The sequence below is a fragment of the Pipistrellus hanaki genome (assembly GCF_964339955.1).
Source record: "Pipistrellus hanaki genome assembly, chromosome: 2".
In the NCBI taxonomy this organism is placed as follows: Eukaryota; Metazoa; Chordata; class Mammalia; order Chiroptera; family Vespertilionidae; genus Pipistrellus; species Pipistrellus hanaki.
The window spans coordinates 124,240,314-124,262,168 of record NC_140504.1 but is presented as its reverse complement, the minus strand read 5'-3'; the positions used below and the strand labels follow the sequence as shown (position 1 = coordinate 124,262,168).

Below are 21,855 nucleotides of genomic sequence, written 5' to 3'. Positions count from 1 at the left end.
TCATTTTCGCCGTGCTTCTGGTTTCCTAGTCCATCATTTGAAATTTGGACAGGACACGGTGAGGCACCCAGTCCCAAAGTTCTGTATGGGCATTCTGCCACTTTTTATCACTAATTTGTGAAGTGAAAAAAAAGATTGCTTACAAAATCTATCACAGAGATGTAGGAGTCTACTAGTGACAAATACAGACTTTTAATAAGTAACAGGCTGGGAAAGGTGTTCATATCTAAGAAAGGGGCATATAATGTTTCTTCCCTTCAAAAAATCAAATGTCCAAGCACAAGGGCAGGACAACTGGACTATAATATTTTTTATGAAAAATGGGGAATTTTAATGGACTGTATGTGAGCCCAATGTGAGGCAAACAGATGAGGATGATCTGAAATACTAAGGCAAGACTGGTCTACATTAAAAGAAATAAAAGTAGTGGGTCCATTGTTCGGAAGCCCTTACTAGGCTAATCTCTTCAAAAAGCTCCAAAATTTCCCCCATTCCAAGGATTAACAATGACTGATTACTTCAAGTACAAGAGAGGTAGCTTGTGGACTGACTTTCCAGAATAGGAAAATGGGGCCCAGGCCAGGAAATTGATTGCCTGTTATGCAAATTGAATGACCTTAGCTTTTCCGAGCTTTTATAGGAGGGGGGGTGGATGGAGAGAGACTGACTTGTTCTGCATATGAATGACTTTTTCAATTTGAGTGCTACCATCCTGTGTATGTCAGCACAAAGAACATTCACATTTATTTTTAGTCTACATGGTTGGATAAACCTGAGCTTTTTCTTTTGTACACACCTATACACACACACACACACACACACACACACACACACACCCCCTTTTAACATCTCCAGTATACTGACTACCCTCTTTCATTTTGAATGTTTTTATCCAAATCCTACTGCCTGCCTGATCCAAAGGAGCCAGGTCAGCAAGATGGGATATGATGCCACAGGGCAGAATACCCATTATTTTAATATTAGACAAGCGAATGGATGCTCCCTTTCCCTTCCCCTAACAAAGCCCTGCTAACTATTTTTTAAATTATGATTGTTAGTAAATGAGAAAAGATGAAAAGGCATCTCCTCCTCTATCAAACACAAACTGATTTTATTTTCCCAAACCCCTCCCCCAGCCTACACAAACCTTTGTTGGGGAGAGGAGGTTAAACAGAGGAAACTGAATGGCCCAAGGATTCAGTCTCCCCACATTAGCATTTGTTCTCCTCTATTAATATTCAGTAGGTTGAACTTAAATTAAACTGCGTCTATTGTCTTTGACAAAAGCAATAAATATGAGCTGAAAATTCCAAATCACTGCAGTAAAGGGGACTGACTGCCTGTAACCTCAGCTAGTCTCCATCAGCTGAGAGGAGCGGCAAGCCACAGGCCTAAGACCAGGCATCCACCACAATGGCAGGGCCCATTCTCTTAGACTGAGAACCCCGAGGAGCTCAGATACAACAGACCCTGCCATCAAATTCAGGAACTTTTCATCCCATCTTCTAAATCAGCGAGAAATGAAAAGAGAGAAGGCCACACACTGAAACAATCTTCTTCCGAAGCCTAGAACAGCAGCAGCAAAGGGGAATACTAAGAATTCCTGCTCATGATTTTCCTTTTGCCTTAACGTAAGAGGGGTTGGGAAACTAAAACATAAAGGAGGCTAAAGACTCCTTCAGCTAAAGGAACTTCAACTAAGCAACTGACGAGAGCCACGGATTTCAGAACACAAACACACATAGAAGGTAATTCTTCACTAATATCTGAAAAAGGGACTGGAATGTATATACAGTCCTTGTAAGCTTAAGATGTTTTAGACATAAAGATGTTTCACTAGTCCCCTCCTTATCTACATGTCATTCAATATAAAAACTAAGAGAAGTGTAGTGTTTCTATTTCACAAAAGCAATGCTTAAAAAAGGAAGGGTTAAAGAAAAAAGAAAAACAAGGAGACTTTGAAGCTGTTCTGAGCTTCCAAAACATCTGGAGCACACCAGACGCATTACCATATTAGGGAGAGTCAATGGCTTTGGCTTTGTTGTAGGAGGGATGCACAAAAGGTAATTCTGTGTTACGGAGCCAATGCCCGTCTGTCACCCTGTCACTGTGAGACAAGGTATCACATTACATATTAAACAGTCAAGCATCCAAAGAGAGCTTTCCTTTCAGCAGCTGTGGGTGCTTGAGTGTGTGTGTTGGGGGATGGGGTTGGCTGCAGCCCTCTGAGTTGAGAGAAAAATTATAAAAGCAGCCCCCTTGGTTGAGGTAGAACTCTCTGAGGTAGTCAGAATGCATAGCTTACTGCCATTACTAATGAAAACACCTATTTTTACTCAAATTTTGAGAGAAAAATTGGATTGCTGGCTTATTGTATTTGTGTGCTAGGGAAAATCTGCTCAGGCCAGCTTCACAGGTTCAACAGGAATATGGAGTTAAAACCCAACTATACATTTTCGGGTCAGCAGCTAAGCTCTTCCATCTGTCCTAGGGTTCTAGGAAGAGGGTGAGCAGTGCAGGGATGTCATTGAAGCCAAGCCCAGGCTGGTCCACTGACATCCTCTCCTTATCGAAATGCTGAAAGTGTTGGGAACAAATGGCAATCGTGAGGCATGATGTCACCGTCACACTCATGGTCAGTGAAGCGCAAATGAAAGAGGTTTAATACCTCGGCTTAGGGAAAATAATTATCCCTTCCCCTCAGGAGAATGGCCCCTGAGCAGACCTGGGCTCCCCTTTGTCTACTCTCAAATCAGCTATTCCAACCAAGAAAACGCAGTCCAAAAAGTGCCAGGGGTCAAAGAGTCCTAAGACACAGGGAAAACATGGTGTTTTTGTTGTTGTTGTTGTTAGTTTAACATCCAAAAGGATGGTAGGAAATGGATGGGGAGAGAAAGATTGATTCAATGGATCCCATAGGAGCCATTCACAGCCACCAGACAAACCTTTATATTCTTCCTCCCATCTCCCCCCCCCCCCCCCACACACACACACACACACAAATCTTGGGGATTCTAAACCTCCTTCACATGTTCAATTTTTTGAGAATTAGTGTTAGGTAAAAACCTGACACAGTGATAATTAGTAACGTGGAAAAGTTGGGCCAAAGCATTTTGTCCTATTTCAGAATCAAGCAAATGGCTAAATCTGAGAGTCGAGCAGGATAAGAGCCCAGAAGGAAGCCAAGAACAGGGAGAAGAGGGAGCTCAGAAGGCACTGCCTCACCTTCAGGCACAAAGGAAAGAGCCCACCCAAACAGATGCACATTTACACACAGGAAGAGTGACCAGATTACTGCTATGAGGAAATCAGCCCTATTCAAGCTGTATAAACCCCAAATGAATGAAGATGATCAAAAGACAAAAGATCTCTCCTTCGCAAGTCCTTCCCAAGAGTCAAAAGAAGAGAAAAAAAACCTGTCATGGAGAGAAGGCTGGAAAATGCCAGCCAAAACAGCATGGTTGAACTTCATTCCATATAAAAAGCACTCGGTGGAAAGGCTCCATGATCTCTAGGTAAGATTTCTGAACCAACCCAGAAGCTACTGAAATTCTGATAACAACACAGTGAGCAAAACATACTGTACGTTTGGGTGCAGTTCTCTTACTTCTTTGGGGAAAGGGCTCCCCTCCCTCTACAATCTCTCTTCCTTTTCACTCATTTTTCAGTTTTAACATGATTTTTGCAACAAACAGGAAAGGTACAGTAACTTGAACAATAATTGTTATTAAAATATAAACATCCACATTGGATGCAAAAGAACAACTTCTCATTGTAGAGCAATCCTAACGCCTGTAGACCCATCCCCATCCACACACCTTAATAATTTAATACAGGCAAAACCAGTCAAGTGCAGGCCACCTGGGCAACCCACTTGTAACTGTCCATCAAAAGCAGGAATCCTTGGGGTCCTCTAGGACATGCCACTCTCAGATGGTACAGTACTAAACACCCAAGAAGTCAAAGACTGCCTTCCACATTCAGAAGCAAAGTGATTAAAGACAATGTTGGTGGAAAATGAACTACAAAACAATGGCATCGTTGCAGAGCATGAGACCAACATGTTTAAAGTTTCATGTTCAGATAACCTGACATGCAAAAATCCGATTTTACAAATCATGAAACTAGCACTTCTCAAAAGAAGATTTCCATATATATATATATATATATATATATATATATATATATATATATATATAAAATGTTCTGAGATAGCTAGTGATGTTATCAGAGAACTAGTGCTAGCCTACCTTCTAAGTAATAACTGTTGTGTGTGTGTGTTTATAATCTTTAAAGCTTCACACCATCCTTACATATTCCCCACACAAATGTAACTTAGTCAAAGAAACAGGCTCTCAAATATTATTAGCAAATCTCTACCAAGTTGAGCAAAGCTGGCTTTAATGCAAATCAACAAATCCCACCAGATTAATAAGTTTTGTGTACTAGTCTATGATGATAAATAGGCACAATACAAAATACTTTGTGTCCTGACTGACAACATAATTCTTGGCTAAGTAAATGTCACACGTTACTCCCAAACCTCTCTGGCTTCCTTGATTTCCTAAGACAATACAAGTGGATCCCATAGAAGTTCTACATTATTTTGTCTGTAGCATGACTGGGAAGAGCAGGTTTCCCAGTACCTTCATTACCTCACTCACACTTAGGCCAAACAACTGCACGCCCACTTTTCAGATGAATATGAAAAAGGATTAAGTGGGTTATTTAAAGAAAAAAAAATTTTTTTTGATCAATTAAAAAAAAAGAAATCTGCTGACAGTAACAAGCTCAGAGAGGCCTACTGCCTTTATTCTTTCCAATGCTGAAATCGAACGGAAGCAGAACAGAAAGCAGAGCTCCAAGCATGTGGCCACAAGAATCTGTAAAAATAATGAGGCACCTGAAATAAAGGGCTCCTAAAATTCATTCGTGTTTTTATGTATTAACACAAATATAGATGAAGGCAGAGGAATCAAGAGCACTGGAAGTTTAAAGCTTTAAGGTCTAAAGCTAGAATCACTTAGTATCTATTTACATGCCTCAGTTTTCTCTATCTTTCAAGGAAAAAGACAAGATAGTATGAAGGGAAATAAAACCATCATGCTGTTTATAAAGAAAACCAAAGCTATGGTAAGGATGAACTTATTAACTTGAAGCAAACATCTATTTTTAAATGCTGGAAATTATCACATTCATTGGCAATAAAATAAAGGGACCAGCCATAGCTGGATGTCATTCAGAACCCAGAAAGAAATGTCTAAATTCACACAAGCCTGGCTAAAACTGCAGATTTGGCCAAAATGGTCAACAGAGCTAAATGCTTTAAGAGCGACATTAATTCTCTCTTGTAAATTTCCATAGTGCCTTTGCAGGAGCCACCACTTCCCCTAGGGAGGATATCAAAGCTAAAAGAATATTAATATTAAGCAAATCACAACACTTTTTACATACTCATGTACATAGCACCTTGCCATCCATAATGGATTAATCAAGACCCCAGTAGGGAAACCCACAAAAGGCCTATTTCTCCAACAAAGGCCATACCAGCCTGAAACAAATATAGAGCTATTTGGTTTTTATTTTATTAATAGAAACAGACCTTCTATCCCAGGTTCCTCAAGATAAGCCACCAAAAACTGCACCTGACAGACCCGTGGAGCAGCCATCCTCAGAGCCGGAACATTGCAGGGAGACAGAGAGGAAGGAGGACAGAGGGAGGGAGGGAGGGAAACAGAGAGGAAGGAAGAGCGCGGGGAGGCAGGCTCCAGAGCACTTGTCAACAATCCTCCCAGTACGTAATAAGCAGGCGGCAGTGCAGATTCCGGCAGTGCAGATTCCGCGCAGCAATAGGACAGCCCAGGGGCACAGGGAGGGGAGAGGGGAGAGGGAACGGGCGTACCAGGGAGAGTGGGTTATTTATTTGAGTGGGAGGGAATCTAATTCCCAAGAGGAGAGGTCTGGGGCTTTTTCCCTCTCCCCATAAATTTAAATTTAAAAAAAAAAAGGAAAAGAGGGACGAGCATCTCGTCCTGCAATTTCCCCAACCTGCAATGCAGACAAATCCTTATTTTAGAATTTCTGACAGGCAAGTGGGGTGGGGGGTACCTTTGACGGGGGCAGTCCACACTTCTGTAAGCCCAATCTGTCAGACCACTGCCCCCACTCATGCACACACTCCACCCCCACGGATGGTGGGGTCCATGGCACATTTTCAATGGCATCCCTTTTTAATATCATAATCTGTGTCATTCAGCACTTGCCTTTTATTTATTTTTATTTGTTTTTTTGGCTGGGAAACCTGGGCAGCTCTCCAGACAGACTGCAGAAATCTCTTTCCACATGCTCCTCCTTCAGCCCACCCTCTCCCTCCCTCCAATTCCAGCGACCAGGGTTACTTATGTGAGGACCACATGGGCCACAGCTGCCCTCCCCACCCCAACACATGGACACCCCTCCCCCAGGCACATAAATTCATCTAATCTAATAAAATAGAAGCTGTTTTCCCTCATTGTTTCTTCAGGATCTTTCACAAAACAGGCTTTGTAGCCTGGCAGCTGCGAGAAGGGTGAAAAAGGCAAGACTCCAAGGCTGGCCAGCTCCCTGGCCTCAGATAACTGGAGTTTGCATCTCCTTTCATATCTCATAAGCTTTTAGGTTTTTAAAGTCAATTCTTTTGAACTTCAGTTGGAAATTATAAAATCCCAAACACATGCTCTGAACACCATCCCGCACTTTCCTCTTTACGCTTTTCCAAAGGGGGAAAAAAGATGGTGCATCACCCTCAAAGAACCCGCACAACTTTAAAAATTCTCCTAACAGATTCATCCAAGGGAACTGGAAGAAGAACGCTGCTTACTATTATTTTTAGTTTGCTACTGTTGTTGTTATTTAACCAATGAGTAAGCCCAACAAATCACCAGGGCCTATCCACCTGCATCACATCTAAACAAAAAATACCCGGAGGTAGGTGATGGTCTTCTCTAATCTCTACTTGGTATCCACCATTTTAAAATCAGAATTGCCCTAGCCCAGTGTTCGGCAAACTCGTTAGTCAACAGAGCCAATATCAACAGTATAACGATTAAAATTTGTTTTGAGAGCCCAATTTTTTTAACTTAAACTTCTTCTGACGCCACTTCTTCAAGATAGACTCGCCCAGACCATGGTATTTTGTGGAAGGGCCACACTCAAGGGGCCAAAGAGCCACATGTGACTTGCAAGCCGCACTTTGCTGACCACGGCCCTAGCCGGTTTGGCTCAGTAGATGGATAGAGTGTCAGACTGTGAACTGAGAGTCCTGGGTTCAATTCTGGTCAAGGGCACAAATCTCGGTTGCTGGCTCTTCCCAGCCTGGGTCCTGGTCCAGGCAATCGATGTGTTTCTCTCACATCGACATTTCTCCCTGTCTTTCCCTCTCTCTTCCACTCTCTCCAAAAATCAATGGAAAATTATCCTTTGATGAGGGAGGAAACAAACAAACAAATAAATAAGACAACCAGAATTATAGATAGGGCCTTAGGGCCAATCTAATGAATCCCCCACTTGAAAGATGAATAAACCAAGGCATGTGCAGGTATGGTTCTTATACAAGATCGCAGAGCCAATTCCTTTGACAGTCTTAACAGAAGGCCGTCCATGAATCCTGTGGTTTTTGGGGACAAGGATAAGTAACACACTGGAACAACCTCACTGTACAATTCTCTGTGGAGCATACACACAGTTGGAAAATCCCTCTGCAATCTTTCCGAACCCAGTAGGAGCCCATAGAGCAGGCCCTCACTGACTTTTCTCCAGAGAAGTATATTCCTATCATGTTGAACAACTGCTTGGCATGTGTCCCACTGCAGTATAAGTCATACACAGTTAATTAAAGGACATTTAAGGGATGACTATTTGGCTTTTTTCCTCTTCTTTCTGTTGGGAGCTGTCTATTGGAGCCTTCACTAATCAAAAGCACCCAAAAGAGAGAACTAGAAGGGAAATAAGAGACAAATATTTGAATGTATAATAATTCTGGGGAAAGGTTAGTAAGAAAGTAGAAACCATAAGACAGAAACAACTGGCCAGAAATGAAGCTTGAGGGTGTTGTATGGTTCCTTATCCCCAATCATCTGACAGGAGTGTGCAGGAACCATCAGCAGTACTCTCCCAACTTTACCGCTGCTTTCTCTTCCCATTAGCTAACATGGTAACAAGGTATTTAAAATGAAAAAGGCAAGACCTAACAGGACATTGGCCCAGGCTGTTTTTACTCCCAAAACTATTATTAGCATCTGATTGCTCTCAGTATTTATTAAAATAGATGCTTAGGTAGCTCCGGGTGTCCAACTCTGGCCTGTGATCTGCTGCTGGGTCAGGAAGGAGAGTCGGAAAACTCTTGCCAATGAAGGTTTGTAGGTTTTGGACTGTTTAGATAAAATACTGGTTTACCAAAGAGGAACATATCAACAGTTCCAGACAGACTAACAACATCCAAGAGGACATACACAATAAAACTGAGAGCTAGTTTCAGTTTAAGAACAGCAACACAACCCTCACTATTTAAAGCCTGAAAAGAAGAGAGGATATAAAGGGTGAGTCTGGCAAGCACTCTCTCTTTATTCCAAGTTAATACGATTGACAATACCAGTAGCTAAGCTTTAATGGTCAAAGATCAGAACAAGTCCCAATTCTTAGACTTCTCCAATATTATCAACTTCAGTCTTCCCCGTTTTGTTTACTTTACAATAAAAATTTAAAAAAGAGAGTATATCTGCCAGTCCACAGTCAAACCCAATTACTAAAACATTAGCTTTGTTCTTTCCCCTTACTATATAATTATTTTTAAGGTATGGCACAAATATGTAGGCCTAAATAGTATTTTATTTCACTATGCTTGATTATGAACTTCACAAAAAGAACATCATATCATGTTTACTCCCTGGGAACTTGTTTTTCCCCACCTCGACCTTAGGTTACTAAGATCCATCCATGATTTTGCTTACACTTTACCCATCCATTTTCAGTATTGTTTATCATTGAATGAATATTCCACAATTTATTTTGATTATCTTGTTCTAAAGTAGGGGTGTCGAACTCAATCAGAGAAGGGGCCAAAATCTAAAATCCAGCCTAAATCGCGGGCCGAATGGTTTACTGAACAGTCATAAACTGACAATGTCATAAACTGACAGCGGAGTGCAGTGATGACAGCGCGGTGCGGGCCACATTGCAAGGCCTGGCGGGCTGGATTTGGCCCGCGGGCCTTGTGTTTGACACATGTGTTCTAAAGTATTGCCAGTCTGTTGCTATCACGAACCATGTTGCAAACTTTCTTCTGTTTATCCCCTAAAAAGCAGGTACTAGTCTTTCTCTGGGATACATACCTAGGAATGGAATTATTGAAAATTCTTCAATATGCAAATACTCAAATTTATAAGTTAAGGTCAAATCAATTTCCAAAGCAGGTGTCACTTTTTGCTTGTGCACCAGCAGTGTTATCACTGTATACCTAAATGTTTAAATATAAAGACCTCCTATTACTCAAGGCTCCAGAGAACAAGGCACTACAATTGCTACTTCAGAAGAGAACAGAATTTTAGAAAGATCTCCTTTTCCTAAGAAATGCAGTAATGCCAGCCAGGTACATGGCAGCCATCCCATCTAATTATCACCTAAACACCAGGACATCTAAGGACATATTTTGCTGGTAAGAGCTTCAGAATCAATGACCTACCTATGTGCATAGCCATTTTATTACCTCTGAGCCGGGCCAACTCCAGCAGCCCACTGAATACACTTCATATTTTAAAAATATATGACTGGAGCAGACCCCAATTTAATAAGATAAAATGACAGTGGATTCATTTGCATGACTTAATCAAATTCGGATGTATAATAGTACTCTGTGTTGATTAATTAAAGAACCTACTGCTTCAGAAGTATTAAGACCATGTTTAATTCGTGTATCAAATCAAGGAAGGCAGTGTACATTGAGAGCTAGGGCCCATCATATAAAGGAGAGACAGACTTTACAGAGTTGGAACAAGACATAGAACATTCCTTATCATTCATGATCTCCCTCCAAAAGTTCTAATTTCCTGCTACCCATACAAGTTACTGCTTACAAAAGTAGCACCTTAGCATTTTAGTTCTTTGCAACTTACAATAATTCCCCCCCCAAAAAAAATGCTTAGCATAAAGGAGGGGTGGGGGAACAGTGGATTGCCCTGTGTGAGAGAAGTGCACAAGGTTTTAGAGTCTGAGAAATTTCCAAATAGAAGAATTTTAATGATCACACTGCATTAGTCATGTTTTCACAAAGATATTTGTTATTTGAACTAAATTACATAGTATTGATCATATGACCTAGGCCTGCTAATATTTGACTTTCAAAAATATTAATGAAGTGGGGTACTTTACTGCAGCTGCCATAATATAAACAAACATTACTTGTTAGAATATTTAAATGAGAGTTAATATACTGGCAATATACCAAGCAGAATTAGGTGCACATGGAGTCTGACTTGGACTCTTTCCAAAAAGGTTTGGTTAATTCCTGAAGCACTAACAGCGCTCAACTAACTGTATAATCATGTGGCTGGCTCTATAGCCAACTTGACTTCAAGGCCACACTGTACAATTATAAAATAATACCAATAATTATAAGAACAGAGTACGAAGATCTAGGCTGGGTAACTATATAGTAACTGGTGAAACAAACTTGGTTTATTCACTAATATCAATGAAATGGCACTGCACTTAAACCAGGAAACTCAAAAGGCTATCATCAGAAAAGACAATGTTCTGTCAGACTTTTTTAATTAGAAAAAAAGCTGGAAGTGACGAATAGTGAGAACCTACAACCAAGATTACTCTACCCAGCAAAGTTATTCAGAATTGAAGGGTAGATAAAGAGCTTCACAGATAAGAAAAAGCTAAAGGACTTCATCACCACCAAACCAGTATTGTATGAAATGCTGAAAGGTATTCTTTAAGAAGAGAAAAAAGATAAAAATTATGATCAACAAATACATATATATCAACAAGTGAATCTAAAAATCAAGTGAATTAAAAATCTGAGGAACAGAATAAACTGGTGAATATAATAGAATCAGGGGCAAAGAAAGGGGGTGGATTGATAATTATCAGGTGGAAAGGGTGTGAGGGGTGCAGGGAGAGACTAGACTAAAATAGTACACCTATGGATGAGGACAATGGGGGGAGGGTAAGGGCAGATGGGGGGGGGGGGGGGCGGGCGGTGTGTGAAGGAAACAGGGTGGAAGGGAGCTATGAGGGGAGGGGGAAGGAGAAACAATTATAATAATTTGAGCAATAAAGATTTATTAAATTAAAAAGAAGAAAGGGAAAAAGAGCTGGTTTATTGGTAAGCATCTAGCACTAAGAACCCAGGTGGTTCACTGTACACAGCACAGTACAGACAAGGTGGCATGGTTCTAATACTAGTTTTACTTAACTGTATAAACTTCAAAGAGAAACCCCAAAAGGGCTCTATGCTTCAGTTTCCTCATCTGTCACAATTAATATAAGGGCAACCATGGTGGGTTAAATTAAGGCCAATTGCATATGTAAAAGGATTGATAGTATATAGCAAGTGCTATCTATATAGTGTGCCATAATAAACTTTGGTGTTAATTAACCAGAATTTTTGTTCAATATATACTGTAAATTATCCTACATAATAAAACCGTGATATGCAAATCAACTGTCATGCCCTCGCACAAGATAGCCACCTCCATATGGTCACAAGATAGCCATCCCCATGTGGTCATAAGATGGCCAGCATGGAGAGCAGTTGGGGGCAACCTGGCAGGCAGGGAAAGGCAGTTGGGAGCAACCAGGCCAGTAGGGGAGGGTAGTTGGGGGTTAACGGGCCAGCAAGGAAGCAGTTAGGCATCAATCAGGTTGACAAGGGAGTGGTTAGGGGGTAATCAGGCTGGTAGGCAGAAACAGTTAGGGACAATCAGGCAGGCAAGCGATTGGGAACCAGCTCCAACTGCCAGTTTAAGCAGGATCCCTGTTCCGACATCCCCCGATGGGTCCCATATTGGAGAGGGTGGAGGCTGGGCTGAGGAACACTCCCCCAACACCCCACCCCCGTACATGAATTTTGTGCACTTGGCCTCTAGTTTTGTTATAAAGACAAACAAGATAAAATATATTTTGGCTGTTAATATATTTTAAAGTGATTCAGGTAATAAATTTTAAAAGGTCTAACAGATGATGCCAATTAAAAGATTATCAACATTGAGGTTATTCTGAAAACATAAGCTAAATAGCATAAAGTAAAGTTCAAATAGAATCTCAAGATGGCTATTTTACCTACTGAAGAATAATAAATAATGGAAAACTGTTTACAAAGGACTGAAATGGAACACTGACTCAGGTCACTGTTGCAGAGTGGCTGATCACCTTTTCAAACCTCGGATTTTGACAATATTTATACTCCCAAATACTGCTAGCATGGAAATAAATTGATAAACTATTTCCAGACAGTCACACTTGGTAATGTGTACCAACAATTTTTTGAAGTTTGGAATTCAGCATTTCACTTTTAAAAAATAATACTAAGAAATTAATAAGAAAAACACAGGTTTATGAGCAAGGATTTCAAACCAGTTTCATTATTTTGTTGCTTCTTTTACTAGTTTAAATTTTATCTGTGTCTATTTAAAAAAAAAAAAAAAAGTTATTCTGCATTAGCTTCCTGACCCATGCAACAGACTGACTAGCAGTGCTTTGGTTTTCAAACCTGATGAAATTTCATGATAACATTCGATAAGACAGCTAGCTTAGGTTCTGCATGTATGGCAAATGATACATTCTCTTCGTTACTTGAACTCTCAAACCTCAGTGCCTTTGCACATGCTATTTCCTCTTTTAGAATATTCTCTCCTCTCCATCTACCTAGAAAGCTCCTGCTTCTCATTCTGTCAGCCTTCAGTGACACCGACCGCTCTACAGGTGCTATTTTAATGCAATACTCACAGTGACAAGCAAATATAGACTTATCATGTTCCATAACCAAGAGGATTTACTCTTGCCCACCAAAACCTAGTCCATACCTAAAGAAAATGGCTTAGGCCTAATAAAGGCTGTTGAAAGAGTAAGCTGCTACGTAAAAGCCATTTTAGGCTTTCATAAGCCGAAGGTTGCTACCTTGAAGGTCTCATTCTATAACTAACCCCCTCCCCTTTCTCTTCCTGAGGAGAAAAATAGTTCCCAGAATTATTTCTTTGGATTTAAAAGTATTTTGCTAAGAACAACCTCTGTAATTCATAATAAACCTATTTCTTGGAATACGCTAATCAAAATGAAAAATTCTTGGAAAAATAACCTTCAAATTTTCAGGTGAAATAAAATTAGAATGTTCATAAAATTAACAATAACCTTCACATTTCTAGGCATTTAAGCCCTTCAATTCCAAAGTTTTCTGTGTTTTGGAGTCAATAATTTGTCTGTAAAGCTGTTCTGTATCTTTCTGAAAGTATTTAACCTTTTATATTCTATTTAGATAAACATATTTTGTTATTAACATGTTCAAATGAAAGACAAAATAACTACAATCCTTCTACTTTTTTTTATAAAGTTAGATCAGTCACTTAATTCTGTGTGCAATATTCATGGAATTTTTCTTAAAAGTCTCATTTACCATACAGAGACTACTGCTAAATATGAAACATAACTTATTAAAATTATTACATAATTTTCTTGCAAATCATATTTTCCAAAACTTATTAGCATAAGGAAAAGTGCAATGTTTTATTTTTAATATATTTTTTATTAAAGAGGAAGGGAAAGGGAGAGAAGGATATAAACATCGATGAGGAGGAGAAACAAAGATGGCGGCATAGGGTAGACACCTGAATGCAGCCCACCACAACAATTTTGAATTTACAACTGGAAAACAGGGAAGACATCACCCTAAAGCGCCGGACGGCTGGCTAAGAGGAGGCTCTACCATCTGGGAAGGGGAGAGAAGGGACGCTGAGCCTCAGGAACTGTGAAGGTGCAGTGAACTGTGCATGCGAAAAGTCAGCCACCAAGTTCGCTGCTGGCTTACTCCCGGTGCGGGGAGAGGGCGCATAGCTAACGCGCGGCTGGCTTTCTTGTTTGGGAGGAAAACAAAACAACCCTATTGCTCTAATAGATGGACCCAGTCAGGGAGAGGCCAGACTGTCAGGCAGTGGACAGAGATCTCTCAGAGGTGGGTGAAGCCAGCGGCCATTACTGCAGGACTCAGGAACCAAAACCTCGTAGGGAGGGGCTGACGGGAAAGCAAAGCTTGTCTGCACCACCCGGAGACTCTGCCCCATTCAAGCGGAACACAGAAGCCCTCCAGGAGGCTGGCTTTCTCGTTTGGGAGGGAAAAAACTCCCAACTGCACTGAGAGACAACTCTGAGCCGGGGAAAAAAATTGGCTGTCAGGGACTAAGCAAAACTTGAGAACAGCTTTTACCCAAGAGTTGCACACGCCAGCAACCAATCTTGCAGGACTCACCACGAATAGGACTTTTCTAGGCGGGACTAACAAGCAACAAAGCTTGTCTGCGCTTATACCAAAGAGGTGTGAGCAACTGCAACTAATGTTGCAGGACTCACTGCTAATAGGACTTTCCTAAGGTGGGACTGGTGGGGAAGCAAAGCTTGTCTGTGCCACCCCGAGATTCCGCCCCATCCAAGCAGAGCACAGGAGCCCTCCTCGCTGAGACACTGCTGATCCCCACAGCCAATTTGCTTGGAGATCAACGCTTCCCAGTGATACCAACAATAAGCAAGGCTTAACAACAAAACTACACACACAGTCCACAAAGGGCTGCACCAAGACTGTACACCTCAAGTAACTGGAAAGGCAGTGCTACTGGGCTCTACCAGAACATCTAGCACACAAAACTATTCCATCAAATCAGGGAAGCGGCTAAAATGCAGAGAAGAGGCAGGACACAAAGGATTGAGATGAAGGAAAGTAAAAGAATGGACACTGAGTTCAAAATTATAGTTATAAGGTTTTTCAAGAATTTCCTAAAAAAGGCCGATAAAATAAATGAGACCTATGAGGATATGAAAAGGGATCAACTCGAAATAAAGAATACATTGTCTAAAATAAAAAAATGTTATACAGAGTCCGAAAAACAGACTGGAAGATCACAGAAATCAAGATAAAGATTTGGAACACAAAGAACCAGAGGACACTCCTCTGGAGAAGCAAAAAGACAAGAGAATCCAGAAAGTTGAAAATAGTGTAAGAAACCTCTGGGACAATTTCAAATGAACAAACATCAGAATTATGGGGGTCCCAGAAGAAGAGAGAAGCAAGATACTGAAATCATCGTGGAAGAAATAGTGACAGAAAACTTCCCCCACCTGGTGAAAGAATTTGACCTACAAGTCCAGGAAGCGCACAGAACCCCAAACAAAAGGAATCCAAAGAGGACCACACCAAGACACAACATAATTAAAATTCGAAGAGCAAACGACAACGAGAGAATATTAAAAGCAGCTAGAGAAAAGCAGGTAGTTAGCTATAAAGGAGCACGCATATGATTGTCAGCTGATTTCTCAACAGAAACATGCAGGCCAGATGGGAATGGCAAGAAATATTCAAGGTGATGAATAGCAAGAACCTATAGCCAAAAATACTCTACCCAGCAAAGCTATCACTCGGAATCAAAGGCCAGATAAAGAGCTTCACAAATAAAAAAAAGCTAAAGGAGTTTGTCACCGAACCAGAATTATATGAATTGCTGAAGGGGGTACTCTATGAAGAGGAAGAAAATAAAGTTAAAAATTATGAAAAACGAATACATAACTATCAACAAGTGAATCTAAAAACCAAGGGTATTAAAAAAAATCTGATGAACAATATTAACTGGTGAATATAATAGAATCAGAGGTATGGAAGGGAAGTGAACTGACAATTCTCGGGAAAAGGGGAGTGGGGGAAGAGACAACATAAACTGTGCACCTATGGATGAAGACAATGGGGGGTGGGGAAAGGGCAGAGGGTTGGGTGGGAACCTGGTGGAGGGGAGCAATGGATGGGGGGGAGGGGGTATGGAAATGAGGAACATTTGTAATAATATGAACAATAAAGATTTATTTAAAAAAAAAAAAAAAAAGAAAAGAAACACCAATGATGAGAGAGGCTCATTGATTAGCTACTTCCAACACATCCCACATTGGGGATTGAGCCTACAACCCAGGCATATGCCCAACCTGGGAATCGAATTATGACCTCCTGGTTCATAGGTCAATTCTCAACTTCTAAGCCACACCAGCCTGGTAAAATCTCAATGTTTTAAATGGCAGAAATTCTACTACATAAAATAATATAATGGTTTAAAAAATATATAAGACTCCAACATCTACAGATAGCTTATACAAGTTAATAAAAGGAAGATAAATGATCCAATTAAAAACGAGCAATGGCCGAAACCAGTTTGGCTCAGTGGATAGAGTGTTGGCCTACGGACTCAAAGGTCCCGGGTTCAATTCCGGTCAAGGGCATGTACCCTGGTTGTGGACACATCCCCAGTATGGGTTGTGCAGGAGGCAGCTAATCAATGTTTCTCTCTCATTGATGTTTCTAACTCTCTATCCCTCTCTCTTCCTGTCTGTAAAAAGTCAATTTTATATATATATATATATATATATATATATATATATATATATATATATATAAAGGGCAATGGATCTAAATAGAATCTTTTCAAAAGAAGACAGAAGGAAGGCCAAAAGGCACATGAAAACATGCTCAAAGTCACTAATTATCCGAGAGATGCAAATCAAAACTACAATGTGGTACCACCTAACACATGTCAGAATGGCTATCATCAACAAATCAACAAACAACAAGTGTTGGCAAGGATGTGGAGAAAAAGGAACCCTTGTGCACTGCTGGTGGGAATGCAGACTGGTGCAACCACTATGGAGAACAGTATGGAGTTTCCTCAAAAAACTGAAAATGGAACTCCCATTTGACCCAGTAATCCCACTCCTAGGAATATATCCCAAGAAACTAGAAACATCCATCAAAAAGGATATATGCACCCCTATGTTCATTATTGGACAATTTACAATAGCTAAGTTTTGGAAACAGCCTAGGTGCCCGTCAGTAGATGATTGGATCAGAAAACTATGGTACATCTACACAATGGAATATTATGCTGCCATAAAAAAAGAAGGAATTCTTATCATTTGCAGCTACCTGGATGGATTTGGAGAACATTATGCTCAATGAAATAAACCAGTCAATGAAAGAAAAAACACATGTTCTCACTCATTTATGGATAATAAAGAACATTATAAACTGATGAACAAAAAGATAGATACAGACACAGTAAAGCAACAAACAGACTGTCCAATTAAAGCAGGGAGGGTAGGGAGATTTGGGGGAGATAAGAGATCAACCAAAGGACTTGTATGCATGCATATAAGCATAACCAATGGATGCAAAATTCTAGGGAGGGAGGGCATGTATGGGAGTGGGGGATGGGGGCGCCAATGGTAAGATATGTACATAAATAATACCTTAATTGAAAAAATAATAATATATTATTATATAATAATAAAAAACAAAACAAACACACACACACACACAGGAAGTAGACCAGAGGAAATAAAACAGACTAGTAATAAAAATAAGAAACTATATTCTCTGCAGTGGCAATCTCCATAATTTTCTAAAATCTCTAAGTTATTCACTATTAAATAAAGTGTTTTCAATTAAAAACAAAAAACAAACAACAAAAATAACACCTTGCCCTAACTGGTTTGGTTCAGTGGATAGAGCGCCGGCCTTCGGACTGAAGGGTCCCAGATTCAATTCTGGTCAAGAGCATGTACATTGGTTGCGTGCACATCCCCAGTGGAGGGAGTGCAGGAGGCAGTTGTTCCATGCTTCTCTCTCATTGATGCTTCTAACTCTCTATCCCTTTCCCTTCCTCTCTATAAAAAAATAATAATAATAATAATAAAAAATTTAAAAAATCAATAAAATATATTTTTCTAAATACAACAACAACAACACCTTGCTAACAAAAATATCTGTATATACGTGAAGAACACATAAAGGTAATTTTGAAGCCAGCAATACATTTTGATTTTGTTGTTGTTAACCCTCAACCCAAGATATTTTTCCATTTATTTTTAGGGAGAGTAGAAGAGAAAGGAAAAGACAGAGATGAGAGAAACACATCGATTGGTTGCCTCCTGTACAAGTTGCAACCTGGGCTGAGGCCGGTGTCAGGGTTAGGGAGGAGCCTGCAACCGCGGTATGTTCCCTGGACCAGAATTGAACCCGGGACCCTTTGGTCCTCAGGCCATCGCTCTATTCACTGAGCCAAACTGGCTAGGGCAATACATTGTTATATTGAATTCAAGGATAATATGACTATCATGGCACTAATATCATGGGCAAAAGTATTCTGAAATTGTCCCAAACAAATGAAAGGCATTTGAATAAAAGGTTAATACTTGTTTCACTTTGTTAGCATTGCCGACCTAACGTATCATGAGGGTAGTTGAAAAAGGATGTTTCTAGAAAGAATATAAGTACAATAACTATCTAGAAAGAACTGCCAAAAACAACAACATAAGATAGCGGATAAAAGAGAGAATTTCACCGTTATGCTCATCCTGACTCAAGAACTGCACAAAAATTCGGTAGCCAGTGTTCGCATATGGCTTTCTTAATTAACTAAAAGTAATTGGACCAGCTGGACATCAAGGCTAGTAGCCAGTGGTATCCATAAAAATAACGCAGATATAGAACATCTCCATCACTGCAGAAAGGTCCACTGGATAGCGCTAACTTATACATTTTTACTCATTTAATCTCTAGACCTGCCTTCAAATCTGCAAACATTAGCAGTCTGTCTTGCTTCTCTCCAGTCCTCAGCTAGGAGCTTAGACACAATAGGGCAAGTCAGACAGGCGTGATTTCTGTTTCAGGAGGCATGGTAAAAAGGAGAAGAGTGGCAAACGGAGCAGAAGCTGACAAATCCCCATCAATTCAGCAGCACATACATGGCTGCTGGTATAATCAGTCTAGCTTTTAGAAGAACGAAAAAGGAAAATTAGAGGTTAGAACATTAAAAAGCCAAGAACTTATTCACAAAACACTGTAGAAAAACTTTCTCTTTGTTTGCAAAGCAATTACCCTAAAGGGTAATTTATCAATATAACATAAATGGTTTTAGGTGATCCTGACATAGCTGTAGGGTGAAACGTCAGCAATCACCAACTAAGACTCATGAACAAATCAATTGGCACATGAAATTATTCTGACTTTCACTCACATTTTGTTACCCTCAAGGTTAGAGGCACAAAGAGTTGTATAAACCCACACACAGGTGACACTTGGCTCACTGTCTAGTCCTACACACACACAGTAAACCTCCAGTCCTTCATGCAGGTGAGGCTGGGGGTAGAAGAGAATACACACACCACAGAAGAGGCACAGTGGCCAAGGAAGACACTTTTTCTCTCAATTACCTCCTAGCCATTTCTCCCAAATTCTACAAAAGCATCCAAATGTCTGACCCAACAGTACTGGGGACCTTGAAAGTTGGAAAAGAACTTGACATGCCATAAATATCACGCTATCAGATTATATCACTGAAAGAAAGCCAAACAGGTCAAGATGTGCTTTCTTTTACATAAGGAAGAAAGCTATGAAGAGATAACTGCTCATTCATGATGCCCAGCTACTGGTGCAAGTAGAATTATAATCAACTAGATGCTCAGTGGCATAAAATTCGTGTATAGGGCCTTGGGGGTGGAGGATAGAGGGGGTCCCCTCAGCCTGGCCTGTGTTCTCTCGCAATCCAGGACTGCTCAGGGGATGTCGGGCCTAAAGCAGCAGCGAGACATCCCTCTTGCAATCCGGGATGCTCCATGCACCAGTGAGCAAACTTTTCATACAGGTGAAAGGCATCTTGCTGTTGTATGGGCAGCTACATTTTTCCCCCCCGATTATAAAAGTAGTACATAACATGATCCGAGGCAGTACCATTTTCCCCATCTTATGGGTGGGAAAACTGAAGCAGAGAGAAGTTATGTAATTGGATTTGCCACACAGTTATAAGTGTCAGAAACAGACACTTAATGTGCAAGCCAGAATCTATGCATATCATCGTTGCATCATCCTGGTTTTTCAGTGTTAGCGTAGCCTTAACAGGTTTTAACTTTTAAATCTAAGAAACTGTTCCCAATATATAGGGTAGGGTTCATAGGCCTGGCCGGTGATCAGGGCCATCTGTGAAGCAACGGGTGGTCGAGGTGATGGGGGCACCCCACGGGTACCCACCTTGGCTGGGGCCCACCCTCCAATCTCTCCCTCTTGGGGGACAGTGTAGAAGCTGCCACCAACCAGGGGCAGCTCTTGCATTGAGCATCTGCCCCCTAGTGGTCACTGCGCATAACAGTGACCAGTTGTTCCACTGGTCTTTCCAACATTCGGTTGATTTGCATATTAGTGTTTTATTATATAAAATGTTAGTGCTCTTTACAATATACATGGTTGTGTGTATTGTTGTTTTTTTTGTTGTTGTTGTTGTTTTTTTTAATGCATCTGATATCGTTTTAAATGGCTGGAATCCAGGAATTTTGGTTTAATGATTCAACAGTTTGCCATGTTAGTGGTTACATAATATAACCTCTATTACTTCTAAAAGCTGTTAAAAATACATATGCCCTAAGAATTTTCTTTTCTTGACCCGAACCCAACCCAACGTTTAACCACTAGTATGATGACTCCATAGTCACTTTGTCTTTCGGCCTGCCTCAGGCCTCCCCCTCCAACCCAGCTGGCACAAATCCATCTTCTTTCTCCTCCTATGTGCAAGCTCAGAAAGTCTTCTCCCAGGTTGCTCGGAGACTACAGAATCAAGTGCTCTGCACACTGGTCCGGGTGCCCCACCTACACAAACTTCACTCCTACTCTTACCATAGGGCAGGTTTTCCCAACACCATTAAGGGCTGACCTGCCAGGGAAAACTAAATAGGAATCACTCCCAAGGCCCAGGGTGAGGCCTAATTACAGGATGCAGGCGTCCAGACCCAGGGAACTGGGGAACAAGTTCTATAAGTGTGCTGTTTTATGACACAGCTTCAGCTTTTATGGGATGCAGTTAAGTAATGTATATCTACAACCTCAAACAACAATTACTCTTGCAATCTTATTTTCTGGCAGGTACTAAGGACTTTAAATAAACCTAAATATCACCTCTGAGAAAGAAATTATCAGAGCTGAGAAACAATGAACAGAAGCCAAACAGAATGGCTGAATTGGGTTTGGTATTCTTTTCACCCTGGTGGGAAGGTGGGGCCATCCTTTCAGAGTGTTACATTTTCCTCCCTGCCAATTTCCACCAGCAAAGTGGAGGGTTCTGGCCTGCTGGCCCAGACCTGGCAGGAGAGAACACCTGGCAGTTCTCTCTATTAAGCCTCTGGATCACCTGCATTCATTGCTCCAGGGCCCTGAGCTCTGACCACTGCACTAAACCTGCCTTTATCTCTAGTCAACCCTGGAAAGTGCAGTCAGGGTTCACATAGATGCCTTGATGATTTACAATGCGGGGATATTCTGAACTTTCTTTGCCCGACCCCCTCTCAAAAAAAAAATAAAATAAATAAAAACAAAACACAGCTAATTCCATAGAGAGAAAGCACTTGAGCTTGATCATTTTTCTTTTCCCAGAGGGGCTAAGTAACTGGAGGAGGATGTGAGTGGAGGCCAGCCACGGTGGCCAGTATCCTACCATCCACTACCAAGAGCAGCCACTTGATGGCAATCTTCACCTATTAACTTGGAATTCTTCCATCAAGAGACCACAAAGGGCAGGAACACCA

At 40.8% G+C, this 21,855-nt stretch overlaps 1 protein-coding gene across 4 annotated transcripts in view; it reads right to left on the bottom strand.

Moving 5' to 3' along the window:
* JARID2 (jumonji and AT-rich interaction domain containing 2) overlaps positions 1-21,855 on the bottom strand; it is a 282,451-nt gene that overhangs the window by 116,471 nt on the left and 144,125 nt on the right. The window contains exon 1 of one of the 4 annotated variants that reach the window (XM_084872718.1): positions 5,603-5,727. The exons of the other annotated variants lie outside the window; for them this stretch is intronic. Coding sequence (XP_084728844.1) covers positions 5,603-5,669 — 67 coding nt within the window. The 5' untranslated portion in view covers positions 5,670-5,727. Of the gene's footprint in view, positions 1-5,602; positions 5,728-21,855 lie in introns of those variants that run through there. 4 annotated transcript variants of the gene reach the window in all.